The sequence below is a fragment of the Guillardia theta genome (assembly GCF_000315625.1).
Source record: "Guillardia theta CCMP2712 unplaced genomic scaffold GUITHscaffold_18, whole genome shotgun sequence".
NCBI lineage: Eukaryota > Cryptophyceae > Pyrenomonadales > Geminigeraceae > Guillardia > Guillardia theta.
Genome location: NW_005434656.1, coordinates 708,212 through 731,246, shown reverse-complemented (window position 1 = coordinate 731,246; position 23,035 = coordinate 708,212). Strand labels below are relative to the sequence as shown.

Sequence of the window (23,035 nt, the reverse complement as noted above, 5' to 3'; positions counted from 1 at the left end):
CCGTCTCTCCTCCTCTCCTCTCCTCTCCTCTCCTCTCCTCTCCTCTCCTCTCCTCTCCTCTCCTCTCCTCTCCTCTCCTCTCCTCTCCTCTCCTCTCCTCTCCTCTCCTCTCCTCTCCTCTCCTCTCCTCTCCTCTCCTCTCCTCTCCTTCTGTCCTCCTCCTCTCCTCTCCTCTCCTCTCCTCCTTTTCTCCTTCTCGCCTCTCCTCCTCTCCTCTCCTTCTTTCCTCTCCTTCTCTCCACTCCTTCTCTCCTCTCCTCCTCTTTTCACTCGTTGCAATCTCACCACCCCCTTTGCCTCTTCATCCCCTTCTCAACCCAAACCCCGCTAGTACTCTTCTCTATACTGGCCTCCGGCTAGTGCCCCTGAATTCTCCTGTTTCGTTTCATGAAATCAGCCCTCCTTGCTGCAATCAGTGCTCCTCTCTGGTCGTTTTCTTCACATTTCACGTTCCTCTTCCAGTTGTTGATATTTTTTTCCTCCCCCGCTGGGTTTGAATATTCGTGTCGATGAATGATTTTCCTTCTCGGTGCCCAATAGATTGCTTACTATCGCCTGAGCGATCTAACTCACCTAATTGCTGTATGTTTCTATCTCAGCTATCATTGCCTACCAGCATAAACCTCAGTAGGCTGTGCTATCTCACCAGTCTCATGCTCCCTCCCCTGCCTTTGCAAGTGATGCTTCACTATTCAAGAGGAATATTCTAAAAGTACCTCGCACAAGTCGACTGATGTTTTCCTGCCATAGCCGCGCACCAAACCGAGGTCTCGGAGGATGCCACACGGCAGAGCTCCGCCGCGCAAGCAGTCCTTCCCCCCACCTGACCTCGAGGAAGACGAGGAAGAGGAAGAGGAAGAGGAATTCAGTCGCCCTTTCCAGACCCTCAGGAGGTCCCTCCGACATAGCGTCATGAAGAAACGCAAGCCCGACAGCGACAGCGAACACACAGAAACGACCGATGAGGACGAGGACAATGACGTTTTCCTGCACAGGATCCCAAAGAGGAACAATGAGCTGCTGCCTAATGCTGTTGCCATCCGTCCGTCTTTTCGCATGCGAAGCAAGATTCGCGAGAGCATCCGCCAGAGCAAGATCCGCCCGGCAAAGTTTGAAGTTCAGGTGGGCGGGGCTGAGGGTAGACACGCGAGAGATGTTGAAATCATGCTCAGGAAGCTGTTGCGAAACTCATGATGAAGAACAGCCAAGAGCAGAGGCAGATCCGAAGGATCTCCAAGATGATGAACACGCGTCAGAGTGTTGTAGCGATTCTCGCCATCGCCTCCATCATCCTCGGAGTGATAGTGAATGAGCTGTGTGTGGCAGGGGAGTATATCGACCACCCCCTCACGCCGGAGGAGCAGGCAGCGTTGAAGGATCCTAACAGGCCACCACGGAAGTGCGAGTACTCCATCGCGGAATTCGTTAAGCTGCTGCAGAGCTTCGTGACGGCCGTCATCCTTGGGTTGATCATCGTGCAGTTCCGACTTCACGGACAGCTCCAAACCTCGCAGGAGCGGCTGGTGACTAAGTCTCCCTTTGAAGGAGAAAACCAAGACCCTGCCTCTGCCCGGACCAAGATCACCAGCAGCTGGAAGGAAAAGCTGCGACTCTACATGGAGCTTGTCATCAACTCCATTCACACGGTCCCCTTCGTGTATCACGACTTCCCACTGCAGATGTCGGGCAACACCTTCTACTACCGGCTAGAGTCCATCTTGTGTGCCGTCATGCTGATCAGGCTGTATCATGTTTGGCGTTGGGTGCACATGAAGGTGTGGATGGCGCGCTGTTGAAAATCCTGTTTCTAACGAGCAGCCTGTCAGGTCCAGTTCCGCTACTTTAACCCAGAGGTCTCGCAAGAGCTTCTAAGAGTTCACCCATGTGACAATCCAATCTGACATGAGCGGCAGGAGTCCTACCTGCTCCGAGACCACGCCACCGTCAAGATGTTTCAGAGCACCAACATATCCTTCCGCCTCCTCTCCATCAAAGTTGCGATCAAGCGGCATCCTGTTGAAATCATCTCAGCCCTCACTCTCTCCATCGTCGTCACCATCACATACTTTGTCCGCATCGCTGAGGGCCCGGCATATCAGCCTCACAGCACATACATCTGGGACCAGATGTGGATCGTTTACGTCACTCTGACGACTGTGAGATCAAAGTATGCTGTCGTGCCTGCCGTCCGCTGATCCTGCCATGTCTTGCTGTGCAGGTCGGTTACGGCAATGCTGTTCCTGTCACCCACTTCGGCCGTTTCGCTGCATGCATTGCGATGGCTGTCGGCCCCATCATCGTTGCCTTCATTACGGCGAGTATCACACAGACGCTGCAGATGAACGAGGACGAGGCGTTCATCATGCAGAAGATGGACCACAATCACCTGCGGTTCAAGGTGCTCAACACAGCGTCGAGGATCATCCAGCTATGGTGGAGAAGGAAGGCGAGTGTGGCCCGAACGAGGTCCTCGTCTGTGAGGATGAGCATCTTCAAGAAGCTGCCGCGGCGAGCCTCAGAGTATGACATAGACGTGAAGGGATCTATAGCCTTCGAGGCGAGGAAGGAGGACCTCTACAGGCAGCTCTACTTCGCTATCGAGGAGTTGAGGCGCTTTACCAAGGCAAGCATACCGCTCTCCGTGCAGTATGAAGAGATAAATGGCGACAAGAACGCCGTTCGGCCCAGCAGGATGCTCCCCACCACCCCAACTGCCCCGCAAGCTTCTCCTGGAGACAAAAGTTCCGACCTGCGGCCATCGATCTCCAAGCTGAGACTCCCCAAGAGAGAAGACGTGGGAAGGAATCACTTTGACAAGCTGGAGAGCCCACAAGGGGGTGAGGAGAGATTGAGAGGAGAGATTGAGAGGAGAGGAGAGATTGAGAGGAGAGGAGAGATTGAGATGGTTGTCAGGCCGTGGCGAAGGAGCGGATGGGGCCTACCTGGAGAGGCTCCAGAACAATGTGGAGCAGGTGGGCACGATCATCCAGATACTATCCCAAAATGTCTTTGACTTCTCCGGGGCAGATCAAGCGCGTGCTCGACTCTGTCGAAGGGCGTCTGACGACCTTGGAGAAGAACCAACTCAGGTCGGTGAGAGGTTGACAACTGAATGCAAGCGCCACGCCGTGAAGTGAGAGTCGGACCGTCTGGTCCGAGTCTGGCTGGCCGACTTGACGGTCAGACTCTCCGCGGCCCGGGCGGCGGCGGCACTGCTATCAAACTGAGGTTGAACTTCCTGTAACCCGGCAGCCACTGGCACGGGCCGCCGCACATCCGAGGCGGCCGGGCCGCCGGGCGCCATCGATGTCCGAAGTTCACTGAGCCGCCAGTGTGCCCCCCCCCCCCGGGGGGGGGCTCGTCCGGCGGTCCGACTCTCGGAGGCTCGGCTGTGGATACTACTATGATCGGAGCCCTAGCCTGCCGCCCGGCCGGCCGCTGAGCCTCGGAGTTCCCCGGCCCCCGGCCCTTGGCCGGTGAAACTAATTATACTCGGACATCGCGATGCGACCTCGATTTTATGTAGTAAAGATCGCAGTACCAAAGTTGACCCCAGTTTATCCAAACTTCCCCCCAGGATTTAAATGGGGAGCTGCCGATTTCCGTCAGAGAGGAATTTAGAGCTGGGTACTTCTGGATCGCCGAACCGTTGCGATCGCTGGATATGTACATATCTGCAGTACGCCGGTACAATATAAGTATTTGTGCCCATATTTTTATGATTTCGTATTAATACCAAGTTTTGGTTATAAAAGTATTGTTTCCTACGTACCCTCCTTTCACTTGTACCTGCTTTAATTGATATATATATATTTATAACCAGATATAAATTCCCGAGTGCCATGCTCTTCCCCCGTTCAGCTGGTTGCTTCTTCCCTTGCGATCGCTCTCGCTCACTATCCACTCACGCCCGATGCCATCCTCTTCCATGGTTTCCTACATTCTCTCTCGTCCCTCATCTCCATCTTGTGATATCCCGCAAGTGCTCAGTCCAGACGTGATCCGCAAGTTTGTGTGCCCACCACCAGATTTTGCCCGTACCCTTGATCCTCCCGCCACCAACTACCTTTGACATCCGATTTCTCCAACATATTCATGTTCCTCATGTATCCTTGTTTCCTATTGCGTCTTGATCAGTTTCTCCTCGTGATTCTATTCTCTCGTGCTACTACTCCTGAAATCAAGAAGTCTCTTCTGATTCTTGGGCATGTTATGGCTCTAGTTGACTTAGAAAGCATTCCTGTCGCTGACAATGTAATGCAGGCATGCGATTGAGGATATATCTTTCCTGTATGCCTGATGTGGAGTGGTGAAGCTTGCTCTTCTCTCCTGCGTCGCGGGGGGCAGCGTTCGGACTGAGGCGTCCGAGGAGGCATGAACGGGAATCACGAGAAAGAGAAATCTGTGAAGGAGGAAGAAAGTGTGGTCCTTGAGGTCGACTCGAACTCAAGAGGGAATCTTTCCAGCGCAGGCAGCAACTGGGCAACTCCAGGATGGTCGATCAGGGAGTATGTGCACGACCTGCTGCCCCAGTTCACCTGGAGGGTGGGAGTTTTCTTCTTAGTCCTAATCCTGTCGCTCAACGCCATCGGCCTCTCCACCATCTTCACAACGAGGCAGAACCAAATAGACTCGAGGCGCCTGGAGGCCCAGAGCTTGGCCACCTACTACTCGGCATTCTTCTCCAAGGAGCTGCAGAGCGCTTTGCTTCCAATGTACTCCCTCGCCGCCTTCATCACTCGAGTCCCTGCCCTGACCGACCTCTCTGGGATTGCGCAAAACTTCAAATTAGTCCCGCGAGAGGATGGTAAGGTCTATCGCAACGTATCGGGGATCCCTCAGTCCACTCTGAACATCTTTTCCGGCACCTGCTCGGACATCCTGCAGTTGACGTCCCTCAGTCCGACTATGATTTCCTTACAGCTTGCTCCCCGGGGGATTATCACAATGACATATCCTGCAGCGGGCAACGAGGGTGCGACAGGATATGACCAGCTTGAAGACCCGACGAGGGCGCCGGACTCGCTGCGCACGATCAGCAGCGGGGAGTTCACTATGTCAGGTACGCGGTAATTTTTGCTGTCCTCGTTTTAGTGACGGGCGGACAGGGCCCGTGCTACTGGTGCAAGGAGGGTACTTCCTGATCGGCAGACTTCCACTGTTTGTGAATGTGGACGTTCCGGGCTCGATGGATACAAGGAAGATCGCAGGAGTAGAAAGAGAGGTTGTGGCCGGAAAGAATTTCTGGGGCTTCGTCACTTGCTTGTTCAACTATCCCCTCCTCCTCAATCAAAGTGGGATCCTTCAGGAGCTGAAGAGTAAGGGGATAATCTACAACCTCACCCGCCTGGACGTCTCCTACGCGTCGGGGAAGGCAGTGCAGTCTGTGAAAGTCGTCTCCTCCTCCTCCTCCCATCCCATCGGCGACGGTGTGACCGTCACTGTGCAAGTTCCGAACAACGACTGGAATCTCACAATTTCGTACGTGAACGGTTTCGCTCCCAGGTGGGTCAATCCGGCGATCGTTGCCGTCGTGGTCTGCTCCTTCTTTCTCTCTTGCCTCATGATCTTCATCCTCCTCGTCTACAAGAAGAAGCGACAGTTCGAGATCGAGGGCGACTCCTGCCTGAGCGAAAAGATGAGAGAAATACGGAGACGGCTCAGGCTGAACAAGGTGCTGCTCCATCCCTATCCTCTGTTCTCAATGTTATTTTTCTGCACCTCCTGCTTCCTTTTCCTGGTTGTTTTGACGACTCCCACAAATTCCATCTTTCTGTCTCTCCTCCGCTCCACCTCCCTTCTCTCGTTTCTGTCCTCATAACATCGAAGCGACTTAACTATACAACAGGAGGATGGATTCTTCCTGAGCCACGAGGCTGTTCCCTTCTGGAGAATGCGAGAATCTGTCGTCTTTCTGCAGCGACGGCATCTTGAAGCAGCAGCCCAGCTTGCGCTGTGGCGCGACTTTGACATAAACCAAGTGGATGCTCTTTATGCTTGCATCGTCGGGGAGGAGCAGGAGCAGGAGCAGGAGCAGGAGCAGGGGGAGCAGGAGAAGGTAGAAGAGCAGCAGGGGAAGGCCCGTAAGCATCGGTCCCATCAGTATCATGCGTTCAGGAGCTGGCTGCTGGATGTCAGCACGAACCTGCTGCAGCCCGACTACGACGAGGCCATAGAGCATCTGCACGAGCACGAGCACGAGCAGGACAGCACCGAGGAGGAGAGACAGTCGCACGTGAGCAACACCAGCTCCTTCGCTTCGGAGGCTACTATGAGGGTGTCGAACTGCCACGAGAGGTTCGAGTACTTCAAGGTCAAGGTGTCGAAGATCCGCATCTGGAAGGATGAGAAATGCGCGCTATTCAGGAAGCTGAAGGGGTCGGTGAGAGCATACATGGATGAGCTTGCTGGGCTCTGCCACTACCGCTTCGAGCAACTGGTGAGGGAGGTGGGGGGGGCGGAGCTGATCAAGCTCGAGCGGTTGAAAATCTTCGAGATGGGCCCGGCAACTATCGATGAGTAAGTGCCGCATGCTGTGCTTGACGTCTCTACGGCGATCTGACTGAGTATGCAGAGAGGGGGACGAGGAAAGGAATGATGCAGAAGTCGGCCGAGAGGTCATCAAATTTCGCCGCCCGAGCGATATCCTCATCCCGGACCAACCCACCTTCCCCGACCTGCGGGGGATGTTCGAGGGAGGTCTGACGGAAGAGAACTGGTTACAGATGGCTGCTGTGCGCCAAGACACGGTGAGTACTCTGCCGCCTCCTCCTCCGAACTTGACGCTCTCCCTCAGGTCGGTGCGATAAGGCCGACCAGCATCGACAAGGCTGAGCGAGAAGCGGAGAGCATGAGCAGCGTCTACTTGTGCAGGAGGGTCAAGGCCTCGTCCTGGATCCCCAGCTCCACCAACGAGGATGTGTTCATTCATCAGCTGTACAGGAGGGCGACGCTGCTCAAGGAGGAGTTCGATAAGGCCGTGCTTGCCGTCATTGACCAGCACTGCACGTTCGACGGACGGAAAGACTTCAAGAAGAGGGCAAGAAGCTACGACAAAGTGGCAGGGCACACGTTCAGCATGCGGCGCTGCAAGTTCGAGGCTGCTCCGGGAACGCTCTCCGTCCACTTTGCCGCCATTAAGACCATCAACCGCATGCAGGCGAAGCTGGAGAAGTACAAGAACATCCGCCCCTGGCCCCTCTCGGCCTGCATCCTCGACCCTGTCCGAATCTCCATTGTCTGCACCAGCCCAGCGCACGTGCTGGAGGTTATGAAGTGGTTCCAGGAAGGAGGGCAGAGCTCGAAGCTTAGGGTATGCCGGGTGAAGAACAAGTTCGCCTACGACAAGCAGGACGTGCAGGACGGGTACAGAGATCTCAGTCTCGCCGTCCTCTTCCAAGGACCGAGAAACCTTCGCATCATCGGGGAGATCCAATTGCATGACCTCTCGCTCTACAACCTCAAGACCAAGGTAATCCATCTATGCATTCCTTTCCCCCTCCTCCTACTTCTCATCTTTGCAATCGTCCATCGTCGTCGTCGTCGTCATCATCATCATCATCATCATCAACAACAACAACAACCACGACAACAACCACAACAGCACCGGCGTCATCACACGCTTTCTTCTCCAATCCCCCACCCCAATCGGCCCTCCTCCCCGCCTTGCCTTCCTTGCTCTCTTCGTTGCTTTCCCGCCTTCTCAGCCTCACTTGCTGTCAGATGCATCGCCTCTACCGCGTGAACCGATCAGCTCACCCGGACATGCTTGGCACCTGAAAGATCAACAAGACTCAATCATGTTTTTCTTGTTTGTCCTGCTGTTGTTGCGACGACTACTGCAATCATTCAGGATTGATGTTGATGCTGCTGCCGCCGCCGTCATTGTCATCATGTAAACTATTTCTCTCATGCTAAATCATATTTTCTGTCTCTAGACATGCTTGTTTGATAAATTTTTCTTCATCGACTCTGCCTCGGCCCTGAAAACCTGAAAACCGGGAGGAGCAATATCTATCAAGACAAGCTCGCCTCGCTGGTTTGCATACATTATACTCAAGGCAGCAACCATCAATTACACCTTAGCACCACTTATCGACGGCAGCACTCCGATGGTCTTTTTTCGGGGATGCGAATTATGGTCGAGACATCACTGAGAAAGACAAGCAGGGCGTCGAGGTAGAGGAGGGGAGAGGGAGGAGGCAGAGACAGGTCAGAGTACAAGGTCCCTGCTCAGAGGCACGCATGATGGAAGCGGTGGAGAGGAAAGAGGAAAGGAAAGACGATGCTGCCGCAAGGGAGGTCAGCTCGGTCGAGCATGTGAACGGGAAGTCGAAACAGGACGGAAGACAAGCAAGTCAGGAGGAGCATGCCGTGTACAAAGAAGGTAGCGCAACAGAGGACTATGGGCATGGGCCCGCAGACGATGAGCATGGTGAGAGGGACGACCAACAAAATGGGATCAATGGAACAAATGGGAGCCATGGAATGCAAAGGGAACAGCACAAGGACGATAAGCAGAGGGCTGACGAGCAAAGGAACGACAAGCTGAAGAAGCTTCGGAGGATAGGAGGCTCCTGGATCTCCACGAGCTCCTCCATCATCTCCCATGTCATCTTCAGCGTAAGGAGGAAGAAGGACTTTGATGCGAACGCGGTCTTCGACACAAGGTAACCTTGCCATCCTCTTGCTCCTCATGTGCATCGCGCTGACTGAGGGAGCCAAGGGAGTCCATGAAGCGCCTGAGAACGTTTCCGGGGATTCTGAAAGGATACAGACAGCTGTTCTTCTACTGCTTTTACGTGCTGGTGTTCTGGATTACCTTCTGGTTTCAGAACCAGCCGAATCGATCGTATCAGGTCCAGAAGAGGGAGAGGAAGTCAGAGAGCAAAACTCATGGCCAACAGGTCGTGTCGCAGATCAGGGGGACGATCTTCAGCCAAGACTCCATGTGAGCGCCGGCCGCCATGACGAGGCTGACTGGAGTGCAGGCTCGACTCGGTACGGGACGTCACTGCCCTCTGGGACTACTTGATTGGCCCGGTGGAGGTGGCAACGGCGCAGACGGCAGCAGCGGCTGTAAGTCGCCGAGCCCTCGCCGCATGCGATGGTTACAGTGAGTCCTCTCGCAGGCTGCCACGACTGCGCAGACTGCTGCTGTGAAGCAGCCCAAGAAGTCGAGGAGGTGGAATGAGTGGAGAAGAGCTACAGTTGTCTCGTTGACGCTCCTTGACAAGGTCAAAGTCGGGAGGAGGAGGATCGGCGAGTGTAATCGTCTTTGACTATCTCTTCCCTGCCGGTGCTGTTGCAAGACGACCAGGTTGAGATGTTTGCGATGAGATGATCTTGTGTTGCCAGGATGGTACAACGATCAACCCTTCTCCTCAACTGAAGCCGAGAGCATCCTCTTGATGAACAAGCTGGTGTGTGAACGAGTGTCTTCATGTTGCTTGCTGCCCTCTCTTCCCTTCTCATTCACTCCCTCTCGTTTCGAAATCTCAACATGCTCTTCTTCAGTATTCCCATCCGTTGTCATACTCATTTTTGTCTTCTTTACCTCGAACTGTTCTGCTTCTTCGCCCTTCTCCCCGCATGCTCACTTTGCCATCTGCGCATGATTCGTTATCAGGTTGGAGGCGTCCTTATCTTGCAGCAACGAGGTAGCCTTACTTAAATCTTCGTCTAGCGCTCGTAGCTGAATCATTCCATCACAGCAACGACAACAAGCTGCAGATCCCAGCTGTCAGTCTTCAGAGTCTTTCCAGCTTCTCTTTCTGTCTGATCCTTCCTCAGCTGCAGGTACGGGGCCTTCTACGGAACCTGCCTCTCCAGCCAGATCGACAACTCGACCTTCGGAGCCCAGGGCATGAATTGGACTTTCTCAGGTGAAGGCGACTGGATTTACGTGACAGACCCTTCACATGTTTGTCGAGCAGAGCAGTACGGGGCCCACATGGTCTTTCTCCCGGCTTACAACGGCTCAGGTGCCAACGGCCTGAGTCAGTTGTCAACTTTGACTCCCTCCCAGGGAACCTCCAAGTCCTCTCGGCCCTGCGGGAGAACAGATTCATCGACAGGCAGACAACCAGCCTGCAGGTCAAGTTCGCCATGTACAACCAGATGCTGGGATTGTTCTCCGTCGTGTCGTTGACGGTCAAGATGAGCATGGGAGGAGGATTGATCCTGGTGAGTTGGAAGGAGAAAATTTCAGTGATAGACCATCTCTGACTTGATTCCTCACTCTTCTTCGCATGTCTTGGATCTTTTCTTAATATTCGTTTCTACTTTCTCCGTCGGTATCCTCCCTGTATAACCCTCCTCCTCCTCCTCCTCCTCCTGCCATGCATCCTCTCTTGTTCAGCCGCACAGTCTCTTCGTGCAGTGCGTGAACTCGGAGCCCTACGCACGCAACGAGGGGAAACTTCTCCTGGTTCTCGAGCTCTTCTTCGTCTTCCTCGTCGGCTTCGACCTGGGCAACATCTTGTACAGCGCCTACACGTCAGCAAGGAAGATGGCCCTGATGGCATGGCTCACGCATATCTGGAACTACCTCGACCTCCTCAACGCCGTTCTCTTCACCTACAGCCTCTGTCTCCGCGGCATCTACGTGTATCAGGCATACAGCAGCCCCACTCCCCTCCCCTCGCCCGACTATCCGGAGCAGCTGGAGAGGCTCCACACGCTGCAGTCGCAGCAGACGAGCGTCAACGGCATCAACGGGCTCATCTGCCTGTTTGTGATCTTCAAGTACTACGACTTTCAAGACAGGATGAAGATCATGGCGGACACGATCAAGAACAGCTGGGTGAACCTGTACCATTTCATTCTGGTGGTATGTAAATTCATTGATTGCACGGTGGAACTCTGTTGATGCATGTGCTTGTTATGCAGTTCTTCTTTGTCTTCATCGGGTATTCTTTCATTGGCTACATGCTCTTTGGGACCTCCATGTACGAGTATGGCAGCCTGACGAGAGCAGCTCAAGCTCAGTTCGAGATGATGCAAGGTTCTCCACTCGACCTCTTTTCTAAGTTTTCTCGTTCTCGTTGTGCTTGTCTTCCTGCCTCCACCTTCTCCTCCCTTGTCTTGTCGTCGTGCTTCCTGTGTTCAAATTGTACTATAATTGACTGACTCCTCCTCCTCCCTCTCCTCCTCCTCCTTTTCCCCCTCCTTCTCTTTCTTCTTCTTCTCCTCCTCCTCTTCCCTTTGCTCACATCTCTTACGATGCCCTGCAGGGAACTATGACAGCGACAAGATCCAGCAGCTCAGTCCATGGTTCGGTCCCTTCTTCTTCATCTCCTTCGACTTCCTCGTCGCCATGGTCCTGATCAACGTCCTCCTTGCTATCCTCGTCGACACCTACACCAGGTCCCTCAAGGCCCTGCTGGACCCCGAGTCCCTCATCGACCAGATCCGCCGCATCTTCAAGCACTTCTGGTCGTCGTTTCGGGCGAGGAGGAGCAAGGGGGCTCGTTTGCAGGACTTGTTTGACATCCTCAACTTGTTCGAGGCAGAAGACTCCGACGGCTTCACGTTCCGAGACCTCGTGAGCAAACTTGACAACCAGTCGCAGATCGACAGGTTTCAGGCTTTCCTCAAGCCCAAGGCCCATCACCCGCTGGACGAGGAGGCAGAGATCTTGCGGTCCCTGCTCGCTCAGCAGGCCCTCTACAGGACCCTGTCGGAGGAGAACAGCTCTCTCAACGCTCGGCTGTACCAGTTGGAGTGCCTGATGAAGGAGAGGAGCGAGAAAGCAAAGTTCACATCCCCGCGGGAGAAGGACAAGGTTTGCTTCTCCGAACGGAACCAGCTGCGGGTCTTCAGCAATGACCTGGAAGACAACACCATGGAGCCTCGCGCACCGTGTGAAGACGACGGCTTGCCACACGACTCGTGGAAGCCGGACGATCAGCCCGAAAACTTTCTTGGGATTCCCCTCTCCTCGCTCGGTTTGTCTCTGCAACTTCCCACCTTCAACTTCCGTCAACCTGCCATGGACATTCGCTCCTCGCTCTTCGAGGCACTTGTAGCTTGCTAGGAAGTGACTCTGCTAACAGCTGGTCTGCAGTTGAGCAAGCCATGGGACATCTTCAACCAAGATGTTCAAGACAGCGAGGAGTTGACAGAGATCAGGCAAGAAAGCCCTGGTCCCCACAGGGCAGGAGAAGCCAGAAAAAGCCAGCAGGTCCCTTGATGCTCTTCTCCCCGTCCCTTGCCAGCTCGTCCTGACTTCACTCCCAGGGAATCCTAAAGCGCCGTGATTTGACGCCAGTCTCCACCCACCGCAGCTTTCACTCGGAGTCCTCCTCAGCAAGGTTGTCTGCTTCCAACCGCAACGCTGCTGTAAGGCTTCTCCTCCTCGTGGAACTTCACCTACTCACTCCCGTCACCCTCACAGGCCAACTGGGACAGCGTGAACTCAGACTCGGACGACTGAGATAGGACAACAACCCATACATTACTGCCGATCAACAGTTCAACACATTTCATTGCAAATGATCTTCTCTACACTGATGGAGCTATCGGAAGGAGATCCTCCAAGGCCCCCACGAGCTTCACTTGGAGGGCTCGAAGAGCTCTTCTTCCTCGTCCCTGTCCTCAGGCTCTGCAGGCTGGCAGCATGGTCAGACTTTCTCCGCCTCGTCCCGCAGCTAGCAAACCTGATCCTCCAGATAGAGACTATTGTACACGACTCCAGCGCAGGCGCCGCCAGCTGCTCTCTTGGTCAGGATGTGGAGGGTGTTGAACGAATATGCTCACCAATGGAAGAGACGACATAAAGGATCATGTGCGTGAAGTCCCAGAAGACGACGGCTGCTCCGATCATGCGGGCGGGGTTCATGGAGCCTCCAGTGTATGGGCCCTGTGTTCCTCATCACTTCATCTCAACGAGTCCTTGTCATCACCTCAGCAAAGATGCCTGCAGCGCAGGAGAGGCCGATGGCAAGAGGAGCAGCGTTCTGCCGTGCTGTCAGCCGCCATACCATTCAAGGGAAGGAGGTCACCATGGCGGAGCCATGCTTGTCGACAGCGCAAGCGAACACAGTGTACACAAGGAGGAAGGAGCAGATGAACTCGAGCAAGAAGACCTGACCACAGCGTCAGCTCGTCGCACTCTTCCTCCTTGCTGTCACCTGAGTTGGGAACGCCGTGGTCAAGCTTCCAGACGTGGTGAAGGGAGTCGACAGGAACTCGGGGGGCAGCGCGATCCTAAGCAAGAATGCACCCAAGACAGCACCCAGGAGCTTTCGAAAGACAGTCAGAGAGCTTTCCGAGGGTCAGGAACCAGCTCGACTTCTCACCTGTGCAGTGATGTACAGGAGGTATCGTTGCTTTCCCAGTCTGGACAACAAGTCAGACGAGAGGAGGACCATCATGATCGATGCATGCCTGTTCGTCATCAGGAATGCGGTAGACACAGCTGGATTCAAGTGTCCTCCAGAGATTCCTGCGGTGGCGTAGATGAGGATGCCGAGGCAGAAGCCGTTGCCGAGCGCGGCTGTTGGCAATCCTGCGATGAAGCCAATGTCAGGGGCAGCAGGGAACATGCCGGCAGCACGTGCCTGAGTTGACGGAGTTCGCACTACATCCTCCTCCGAAGAAGGCAAAGAGAGCAACGCCCACGCATTCCGCAAGGAAGCAATATATAGGGATCTTCCCTGCGAGGTGCAGACGTCAGTTCAACCTGCATACCCGACCCCTTCAAGTTTGCCAGGCACGACACACGCGACGCTCTCAAATCGTGTGACACTATCTCATCTCACACGTTTCAAAATCTCAACCCATAGCATCTAGTATTCCTTGCTTTGTCAGTCATCGGATGTATCTCAAAACTAGTCGCCTCGTTCCTCCTCCTGGCACTATATCTTGAACCGCTTCTGACGGTCGAGTCTTTCAATACAAACAACTAAAAGTTGCCGAGTTCGATCTTCGCACATTCCCCATGACAGCTCCCTTGCTCCTTCACCCATTACTTCTGCCCCACTTGGTCTGGTCCCTCCCTTTCCGAAGTTCCATGCCAAACATATTCCCAGCATAGTATTAATGTCCAGCTCCCTTCATCGCTACATGCTCGTGCCCTGCCACCTTCCCAGCCGCGTCCTCTTCTCCTCAGTCTCACTTACCGAACGCACTCTGCAAGCGGTCCATGGCCTGGTGGCTTCCCGAAATAGATCGCAAGAAATCAGCGATATCCTGGCGACCTCCCTCATCCCCACTCGTGACCATTGATTCCCGGCCCGGGCCGGGCCGCCCGGGAGCTTTTGCGAGACTCTGAGGGCAAGTATAAGAGTCGTATCATACTAGTCACGGTACCGGGGCAGTACCCGGCGTAATAAAAAACGCTACTACCGTAAGAAACAATCCCGGAACTTCGGAACTTCATTCATAACAGCGATGCGGGGTCCCTACACCCTGAATTAAATCCGACTCTCGGCCCATTCAGGGGGCGCCTACTCAGCAGGCGTGGGCTCGGAAGTACCCGGACTTGATGGATCCGATATGCGGCCAGCCGTGCCAGTCAGATAGCGCCGAGTTAACAAAAACTCTCCTGTAAACCAAGACTTACGTGTCAGTGTTTTCAAGACTGCCGGCAATGTAGTGCAGAGACGAAGAGGGGGCTTTCCTAGCCGTCTTGCCACAGTCTATCTCTCATGTGCTCCTCAATTCTGGTTTTGTGTGCATTAAACTCGGTCTCAGTGAGCAAAAACTGTCTTGTTACAACTAAGGTCGATGTGATATCTGCGTGACTTTGGCATAGTACAAGTCCAACAAACTTGTGCTCCGTCAGGACCCCCCGGGGGCGGCCGGCGCCGGGCCGTTCGGTCACCGGGTCACTGAGTCACGGCAGTGTCTGCCAGCCTCAGTGGGCCGCTCGGCCTCGGAGACTCGCCCGACCTTCAACGAACCGTCACGAAGTAGTAGCTCTTGCTCTCAGACTCGCCGGAGTCTCAGCCTGACTCAGTGTCGGAGGGTGAGGGTGAGGGAAAGGGTGAGGGTGAGGGTGAGGGTGAGGGTGAGGGTGAGGGTGAGGGTGAGGGTGAGGGTGAGGGTGAGGGTGAGGGTGAGGGTGAGGGCAGGGGCTGTTGAAACAGTCTCCGAGGCATCGAGCAGCTTTTTGTCGTTTGATTTCGCTACTCCCACTCGGTGGTTCCAGGAGGTTTTGCCGTGAGGTCGTAGACGACGCGCGAGATGCCCTTCACCTGCCTGATCTTGGCGATGATGCTGTCCAGCACTTCGAAGGGGAGCTCTTGCCCCTGCAGGATGCCGTTAGTAAGCAGAAGCGCGAGGAAGCAGGAGGGGGAAGGGGTTTGGGAAGCAAGAGCGAGGGAGAGACGAGGAGGGAAGGAGGGGCAACATACAGGAACGGCTGGTTTCCCAGTCATGAAATCGCGGGTGATGAAGGGGCGGATGGCGATGCTTCTGTTGCCTTTGGTCCCGAAGGAAGCGGGGAAGATGACGACAGGGACCTGGCTGAGGGTGTGGACCAGGTCAGACTCCAGCATGGCCTCCGTCACGACACTGTCCGCCTCCCGCAGCTGCTCCATCACGTCCTGAGTGCAGTAGGTGGGCGTGACGTCCAGCAGGCCCTCGCTGTCGTTGGTGCATGGCGGGCCCCACATGAAGCAGGTCCGGCTGACGGACATCACCTCGGAGGGCACGTTGCGAGCGATGTGGAAGAGCTGCTCCCAGTCAATGTCGCTGCTCTTGGGCTCGCCAGGAAGGCTCAGGGCCACAGCCGACTTGTAGGAGCGACAGTCTCCTTGTACTCCCACAGTCAGCACAGGCAGCTGGCAGACGGAAAGCTTCCCCTTGGTGTACTGGGCCGCCAGCTGCTCAACCTTGTGCATGTCCTCCTTGGACAGCAGCGGCGGGCAGCTGCCGTCGGAGCACAGGCAGCGGATCGCCAGTCCGGGGCCAGGGAAGGGCTGACGCCAGACCAGGTGCTTGGGGAGTCCCAGCTCAGTCCCGAGGGCGCGAACTTCATCCTTGTGGAAATCTCTGAGGGGCTCGACGATCTTGCCCTGGGCGCGGAGCTCGCGGACCAGGGCCGTGTCGTTGTGATGCGTCTTGATCACGTCGGCCTTGGAGCTCGCAAGATGAGAGCCGCTCTCGATCAGGTCAGGGCGCAGAGTCCCCTGAGCAAGATAGACATTGTCCGCGTTGATCCCTAGCTTTCTGACCGCCTGCTCGGTCACTCGCATGAACGTGTCCCCGATGATCATCCTCTTGTGCTCCGGCGCTACAGTCTCCTCCAGTGGTCCCACCTCCACTCCCTTCGCCATGGTCCGCGCCTTGGCAAAGTCATCGGCGCAGTGGACCATGTGGAGATTGATCCCGACCTTTCCGAGGGCTACCTGCAAGGAGGGTGAGGATGGAGCCAACGAAGGAGCAGGGAGTCGAAGCAGTGAATGCAAACGGCGGGATAACAGAAGTTTGAGAAGGAAAACAACAAAGAGAGATTGGATGGAGGTGACATACTTGAACAGTCTCGCTCTCGTTCTTACGCATGAAGCCATGGTCAATGTGTACTGCATGAACCTTCTCTGGCCCCACGGCCTCCCGGCAGAGAGCAGCGCACACGGAGGAGTCAACCCCGCCAGACACCAGCACCAGGATCTCCTTCGTCCCGACGATGGAGCGGATCTCAGCGATGGCGGCCTCGTGCCTGCTCTCGGGCGTGTAGTCGGGCGACATCTTGGCGATGTCAAACAGGAAGTGCTTGAAGATCGCGACGCCGTTCTCCGTCAGGTCCACCTCGGGATGAAACTGAGTGCCGAACATCTTCTTTCCCTGGTTCTCGATCGCAATCACCAGCCCCTTCGACCAGGCGACCGGCCTGAAGTCCGGAGCGACCTCCACGACCGCGTCGCCGTGGGTCAGGAGGGTCTTTTCCTTGCTCGTGAGCCCCTGGAACAGAGGAGAGGACGTGTCGATGTCAACCGTCTCCTGCAGATCCTCCCTCTTGCTCGATTTTTCTACCTTTCCTCCCTTCACATAGTTAAGCAGCTGGTAACCATAGCACACCCCAAGGATCGGCAGCCCCATTTCAAGGACCTCGGGATGGAACTTGGGCGCGTCAGGGGCGTAGCAGGAGCCCGGCCCGCCGCTGATGACGATGGCGTCGTACTTCCCTTGCAGGTCCTCGGGCTTCGAGTCCAACGGGACGACATGAGACTCTACCTTGAGCTCTCTGATCCTCCTGTCGATGAGCTTTCCGTACTGCGCTCCCGCATCCAGGATCGCTACCTTGTTGCTGGGCCCCATCCTCTACAGCTTCTCTCTCTGCGAACCAGGAAGCGCTATCAGCTACAATGAAGCACGATTGGGCATTTACATAGTTACACGGATGGGGTTGAGGTGAAGGAGGTCACGAGGATATGAGGAAATGGAAATGGTGAGGAGAACGAAAGGGACGCATCGACCATAGCAGGAAGTACGAGCGGACTCCAAGTAAAGAGATGAAAATGATTCAAAGACATCAGCGCAAAGACATGTTGGTTGTGGAAGAATAAATGTTATCAACGAAATCAGGTGATTGGGGGGACTAAGAGGTCGAAGATTGAGCACTGGAAGAAAAGTTGCGATGAAAACGTCACCCCTGGATCAAAACAAGTCTGTGCAAAGAACACTCTGTGATGATGTAGATTCAAGGTCTTGGTTATCTCAATATTTGCACACGTACTGGTAGCCTTGATTCGGCGCACAGGGATGCAAGAATACAAAAGCCATGAACGCTACGAAAAAAGAACATCGGCCTCGGGAATCGGCACAGCGTATACCAGAAGAATCTCAATATGGGACCAGAGGTTTACATATCATTGTACAACAGAAAGTCAGAAGCAAGAGGGCAACATGAAGGTTATGACTGCAAGGATAAAAGGCAGGTTCCCTCAAGGTGGGGCGACTACTGGGGCAGGGCAGGGCGGGGCAGGGCAGGCAGGGCAGCGAGGAGGTTGTGTGGAAACGGAGAATGGGTGAGCAAGACACGGGCAGTTGGCACGAGAGAGAGGAGCGTTGCAAGGAGAATGGGAACGCGGAGGGAGGGGGAGGGGAGAGGGAGGATGGCTGGCTGAGCAGTGCAGGTGCGGTCGTGCATTCCTCCATAAAGCAATGCATGCTGTACTGTTGGATCCTCTGGTACAAAACCACTACGGATATTTCAAAAGTATTTTTAAAAGCATTTCGATCATGGTACGTATTTTGGAATTTGTATTAACTAGTTTTAAGATATGGTACTTTATAAAAATATTATATTATTTTATATTACGAAGTAAAGTATTCAATAAAACCATTTTGCTGAAAAAGTGTACTCTATGTAATATGCAACTTGATAAAAACAGCTATTAAGATTTTTACAAGTCAAGGCAGATTATAAGTCCCGGCCCCCAGAAGACCGCACGTGCGGAACCACAGGGTGGGGTGGTTACGGCTATCGGGTAGTCAGGTCGACAGGGCTCTACGCAAGGTGGGGTGGTGATGAAATTTTCTCCATGTTCTCTTTACAGGGTGGGGTACCGAGAAAGGGTCGCATGGGTGGGGGTAATTTTACAGTCCTTTTTGGGGTACTGAATGGTTTTCCTTGTCAACGGGTGGGGTGGTCCGATCTACATTGCTGCTGAGATGATTCGGGAGGGGTACAACTTCGTACCCACCAATTAGCCGATCATGGAGGGGGTATTAATGCCCGCATCCAGTACCCTACCCATTCCACTATCGCTACCCTGCCTTAATATAACCTACCCTACCCCTACCCTGAAGTTCATGCCAACTACCCCTACCCCTACCCCAAGCATGATTTCTTGCGGCTCGAGCTACTTCCCCCCCATTCCCGCCCCTCCTCCTCCCTTCCACATCCCTTCGTTGCAACCTCGCTACCGCCCCCTCTGCCTCTTCTTGCTTCCGTTGCGCTAGACTTGTATCACCTCTCCTACCTACACACTCCATCACCTTCATGTCTTGTTGCGGCCAGGTATGCTCTCCTTCCCCGATCGCTCCCACTTATGCTCCTTTGCAGCAGGGTCCGAACTCTGATTTCAGTCCTTCCATGGACAGTCACTTTGGGCAGGTGAGATGTCAAGCAGATCACTGCCAAAGCTGCGACCTGACGATCATGCCAGGTTCCCTTCTCCCCTGAGCTGGGCTCGAGCTGCGTGGGGTACAAGGAGAACAAGTTAGTTGCACCTGCAACAATCGAGCAAGAACTTACTGGAGCCGCGCAGGCCAACACTGAATGCAGAACTCGAGGCGGCTCTCAAGGAGCATGGTGAGCTTGTTCGAAGCTAGTCGCAGGCATGGATTGGCTGACGGCGAGGATTCAGGAAGGGACGGATTTAACGTCGAGGACTTGGTTAAGGAACAGCCCGGGCTGACCTACGACGACTTTCTGTTGCTCCCTGGTCACATCTATTTCTCTCCGCAGGTCAGCAAGCGAGGGACGAGTAGGGGCGAGTGGCTGATGATGGTGTGCAGGAAGTGTCGACCACCACGAGGGTCACCAAGAACATTCGCCTCAAGTGCCCATTTGTGTCTTCCCCCATGGATACGGTGTCAGAGGCGAACCTTGCTGTGGCGATGGCTCTGCAGGGAGGGATCGGTATCATCCACTATAACTGCACGGTCGAGGAGCAAGTCCAGATGGTGCGGCAGGTCAAGCGCTACAAAAACGGTTTCATCACCGACCCCATCACCCTCGGGCTGGACGCCAAGGTGAAGGACGTGAGAAGGATCAAGGTGGAGAAGGGGTTCAGTGGAATTCCAATCACTGAGACGGGCAAGATCGGAGGAAAGCTAGTGGGAATGGTCTGCACCCGTGACATCGACTTCGTCGGCGACGATGACCTGTCGGTGCAAGACGTCATGAGCAGGGACTTGATCGTTGCCAAGGAAGGCTGCACCCTTTCCCAGGCCAACGACATCATGAAGGGGAGCAAGAAGGGAAAGCTTCCTATCGTGAATGGAAACGGAGAGCTCGTGGCTCTCATCTCGAGGACTGACTTGCTCAAGAATCGTGATTACCCCAACTGCTCCGTGGACAAAACCTCGAAGCAGCTTCTTTGCGGAGCAGCTATCGGGACGCGTCAGTCTGACTACGACCGTCTTGCCCAGCTTGCCAAGGAGCATGTCGACATCATCCTTATTGATTCAGCCCAGGGAGATTCAACCTACCAAGCTGACATGGTCCGTCACATCAAGCAAAACTATCCTCACATCGAAGTGATTGCTGGGAATGTGGTTACTAGTCGTCAGGCAGCGCACCTGATCCAAGCTGGTTGTGATGCTCTTAGAGTTGGAATGGGTGTTGGAAGCATCTGCACGACTCAAGAGGTGATGGCGTGCGGGAGACCTCAGGCTGTGTCCATCTATCAAGTCGCGAGGTTCGCTAGAAGGTTTGACATCCCCATCATCGCCGACGGAGGCATCCGTTCCCCCGGGCATATTATGAAGGCGCTCTCGCTCGGAGCAAGCTGTGTGATGATGGGAAGCATGTTGGCAGGCACCCATGAAGCTCCTGGCGAATGGTTCTACCGCGATGGCGTGCGCATGAAGAAGTACAGAGGGATGGGCTCCAAGGAGGCCATGGAGAAGGGTAGCAGCACACGCTACTTGATGAACAGCAAGTCCGGGATCCAGGTGGAGCAGGGTGTGTCTGGCTTCGTTGCCGACAAGGGGTCGTTGCACATGTACCTTCCCCATTTGCACATGTGTCTCCGACAGGCCCTGCAGGATGTAGGCATGCGATCGATCCAGGTGCGTGCAGCCATTCAACCCTCCCTCCCCTCTGCCTACTATCTTCCCTCCTCCTCTCTTCCCTTCCATGTTTCCCTTTCCGTCGTTGATCTTCTCGCAGGAGCTGCATGGTGCCATGCAGGATGGTTCGTTGATGTATGAGAAGAGGACTGCCGCAGCTCAGAGCGAAGGCAAGGTTCACACTGTCCAGCATGTCCAGAGCTATGGACTTGCCACCACAGCTCGGTAAAGCTTCAGACGGGAAGCGTCTCGAATATCCTTCCACGATCATGGAGCTGATGCCTTTTGAGCGCGAGGAGGAGGAATGTGACCGGTAGGAGAAGTTTGTACAAACCCTTTGATTTCATCTGCATCCATCGCGATAAGTCAGTGGCTGTCTCGTGTACTTTCGGTTGGCTGCAACAGTGAAAACTTGAATTTATCCAACATCTGACATCCTACAGTCTCTCTGCAACCTCCTCTGCTCATCGTCTTCGCTCCCAGCCCGTGAGCTTGACGCCGACAGGGTTTACCAGAAAACGGAGGGGTTGGGAGCGGACCCGGCCTTCCAAGAGTCTGAAGCCATCCTGCGGCAGCAACGTCAGTCTGCCGCTCCCTAGAGCCAAGGGATCTTACGAGTCAAAGTGGAGGTAGATGTTGTCAGTGCCCTCCCCTGCTCCGGTTCCGATGTTGTCCCAGTTGGTGGTGACCGAAGCCATGTTGTCGATGTACTGTCCCTCTGAGAGCAAGCGACATGTTCAGCGGCAGGAAGAAAGAAGCAGGGATGCTACCCTTCCAAGAGCTGTGGCACTCTCCAGGCGTGCTGCAATCGTTGATCTTGGGGAACTCAAAAGTTCCACGATACTGGAGGAGCAGTAAGCAAGGATGAGGGAGACGGCGATTAGTATGACCAAGCCCACTACTCAACACATGCCGCACGTTCTCCTCTTCTCTGCGCTATTTTCTACATCATCAAACTAACCCCGCCAGGACAAATCAATCGGTGATATTCACTCAGTGCAACAGCCGAAAACATATGCATCGGAGAGACATCAGATAAAATTGAAGGTCGTGTTTTCACCTCATAGTTCAACAGGGTTCAATCTGCATGATCTATCGTCCCTATCTCCCTTTCTGACCTACTTCTGTTCCGCCGTTTCTCCACGCTCTCACCTCAATCATCTCTTCCTCTTCCTCTTCCTCTTCCTCTTCTTCTCATTCTTCTCTATCAATGCCACCATCATATGCACCGCCATCTCAAACCCATCACTACCACCACCATCACCGCCACCACTTCCTCCTCCTCCTCCTCCTCCTCCTCCTCATTGATATGATCACCACCACCACCACCACCACCACCACCACCATTGTCATCATCACCATCACCATCATCATCATCATCGTCGTCATCGGCATCGTCATCATCATTCTCCACTCTCCGTCCTCCTCCCGTCCCCTCCCCTACCTGGTCGAGGGCGACAAACTCGCGAATATCAGCAAACATGGCGACGAAATTAGCAAAAGGGAATGAGGGGGATGAATAAAAGGGTATGAGGGCACCCCAGAGCCGTTGATGGTGGAAGAGATTGCTGTGTGGGTGGGGAATGGTGGCAGAAGAACTTGGAGCAAGATGATGATGATGATGATGATGATGATGATGATGATGATGATGATGATGATGATGATGATGATGATGATGATGATGATGATGATGATGATGATGATGATGATGATGATGATGATGATGATGATGATGATGATGATGATGATGATGATGATGATGATGATGATGATGATGACCACGATGCTGATGATGATGATTATGACGATGATAATTCAAATCTTTTGAATACCTACCCCGAGCCTCCTCATGATTATTTAGTCAACTATACACGCCTATTCATATCAAATAGAGGAAGGTTTTGCTCAACATTGCCCTTCTTGTCTTGGATGGCCCGGCAGCCCTGGCAACGAAAAAGGTACATAAATTGACGGAGCAAACATTTTTAGGTCAATTTTCTCTTGCCGCTTGAATTTGACTAAAACTACTATGAGAACCACCCTGGTTGACTGATCCGACAAGGATACGGAACGGCAACGCTATGGGTAGTACGGCAACTCACGAGGCCGCTCGGTGACCGGCGGTCACGGTCACGCCAGGAAGCCGCCCCGCGGCGGCGGCGGCCGGGCTGGCGAGCCAGTCAGCCTGTCTGACTCCGAGCGGAGGCTGTGACTGAGTCTACTGTCCTCGTGACTCAGTCAGCTAACCCACTTTGCCTCGGAGGAGTGCCGAATCATTGTGAGTTGA

General features: G+C 54.3%; 7 protein-coding genes across 7 annotated transcripts; 4 read left to right on the top strand and 3 right to left on the bottom strand.

Annotated features, from left to right (window-relative positions):
- Positions 1-912: 912 nt before the first annotated feature.
- GUITHDRAFT_104970 (hypothetical protein) lies at positions 913-3,105 on the top strand (the record flags this gene model as incomplete). Its single annotated transcript, XM_005836364.1, has 7 exons — positions 913-1,122; positions 1,173-1,775; positions 1,827-1,853; positions 1,914-2,156; positions 2,219-2,837; positions 2,914-2,972; positions 3,028-3,105. The coding sequence occupies 7 exons, from the start codon at positions 913-915 to the stop codon at positions 3,103-3,105; spliced, it is 1,839 nt and encodes a 612-aa protein (XP_005836421.1).
- Positions 3,106-4,374: 1,269 nt separating this feature from the next.
- Positions 4,375-7,779, top strand: GUITHDRAFT_162182 (hypothetical protein; the record flags this gene model as incomplete). The annotated part of the gene is made up of 6 exons (XM_005836363.1): positions 4,375-5,062; positions 5,109-5,674; positions 5,849-6,519; positions 6,575-6,749; positions 6,797-7,471; positions 7,723-7,779. The coding sequence occupies 6 exons, from the start codon at positions 4,375-4,377 to the stop codon at positions 7,777-7,779; spliced, it is 2,832 nt and encodes a 943-aa protein (XP_005836420.1).
- A 468-nt stretch (positions 7,780-8,247) lies between these two features.
- GUITHDRAFT_136103 (hypothetical protein) lies at positions 8,248-12,037 on the top strand (the record flags this gene model as incomplete). Its single annotated transcript, XM_005836362.1, has 13 exons — positions 8,248-8,669; positions 8,726-8,858; positions 8,907-8,950; positions 8,991-9,078; positions 9,132-9,184; positions 9,237-9,319; positions 9,358-9,422; positions 9,629-9,659; positions 9,885-9,983; positions 10,028-10,185; positions 10,361-10,831; positions 10,891-11,005; positions 11,235-12,037. The coding sequence occupies 13 exons, from the start codon at positions 8,248-8,250 to the stop codon at positions 12,035-12,037; spliced, it is 2,565 nt and encodes an 854-aa protein (XP_005836419.1).
- Positions 12,038-12,554: 517 nt separating this feature from the next.
- GUITHDRAFT_162181 (hypothetical protein) lies at positions 12,555-14,162 on the bottom strand (the record flags this gene model as incomplete). The annotated part of the gene is made up of 10 exons (XM_005836361.1): positions 14,124-14,162; positions 13,563-13,658; positions 13,390-13,510; positions 13,302-13,341; positions 13,134-13,244; positions 13,005-13,088; positions 12,906-12,959; positions 12,760-12,862; positions 12,660-12,712; positions 12,555-12,611 (listed from the first exon to the last, which is right to left on the bottom strand). The coding sequence occupies exons 1-10, from the start codon at positions 14,146-14,148 to the stop codon at positions 12,555-12,557; spliced, it is 744 nt and encodes a 247-aa protein (XP_005836418.1). The 5' UTR covers positions 14,149-14,162.
- Positions 14,163-15,131: 969 nt separating this feature from the next.
- GUITHDRAFT_157428 (hypothetical protein) lies at positions 15,132-17,265 on the bottom strand (the record flags this gene model as incomplete). Its single annotated transcript, XM_005836360.1, has 3 exons — positions 15,132-15,254; positions 15,360-16,355; positions 16,480-17,265. The coding sequence occupies 3 exons, from the start codon at positions 17,263-17,265 to the stop codon at positions 15,132-15,134; spliced, it is 1,905 nt and encodes a 634-aa protein (XP_005836417.1).
- A 1,560-nt stretch (positions 17,266-18,825) lies between these two features.
- Positions 18,826-21,172, top strand: IMPDH (IMPDH, inosine-5'-monophosphate dehydrogenase, eukaryote-type, purine salvage). The gene is made up of 7 exons (XM_005836359.1): positions 18,826-18,970; positions 19,016-19,066; positions 19,119-19,171; positions 19,221-19,264; positions 19,320-19,420; positions 19,471-20,748; positions 20,849-21,172. The coding sequence occupies exons 1-7, from the start codon at positions 18,953-18,955 to the stop codon at positions 20,975-20,977; spliced, it is 1,674 nt and encodes a 557-aa protein (XP_005836416.1). The 5' UTR covers positions 18,826-18,952; the 3' UTR covers positions 20,978-21,172.
- An 84-nt stretch (positions 21,173-21,256) lies between these two features.
- Positions 21,257-22,231, bottom strand: GUITHDRAFT_104964 (hypothetical protein; the record flags this gene model as incomplete). The annotated part of the gene is made up of 4 exons (XM_005836358.1): positions 21,257-21,314; positions 21,364-21,466; positions 21,519-21,591; positions 22,193-22,231. 4 exons carry the CDS (start codon positions 22,229-22,231, stop codon positions 21,257-21,259), a joined length of 273 nt encoding a protein of 90 aa, XP_005836415.1.
- Between the last annotated feature and the right edge of the window lie 804 nt (positions 22,232-23,035).

Coding starts and splice junctions, on each gene's coding strand:
- IMPDH (XM_005836359.1), top strand. Junction 19,265..19,319: donor GGCGGCTCTCAAGGAGCATG/GTGAGCTTGTTC, acceptor GCGAGGATTCAG/GAAGGGACGGATTTAACGTC. Junction 20,749..20,848: donor TAGGCATGCGATCGATCCAG/GTGCGTGCAGCC, acceptor ATCTTCTCGCAG/GAGCTGCATGGTGCCATGCA.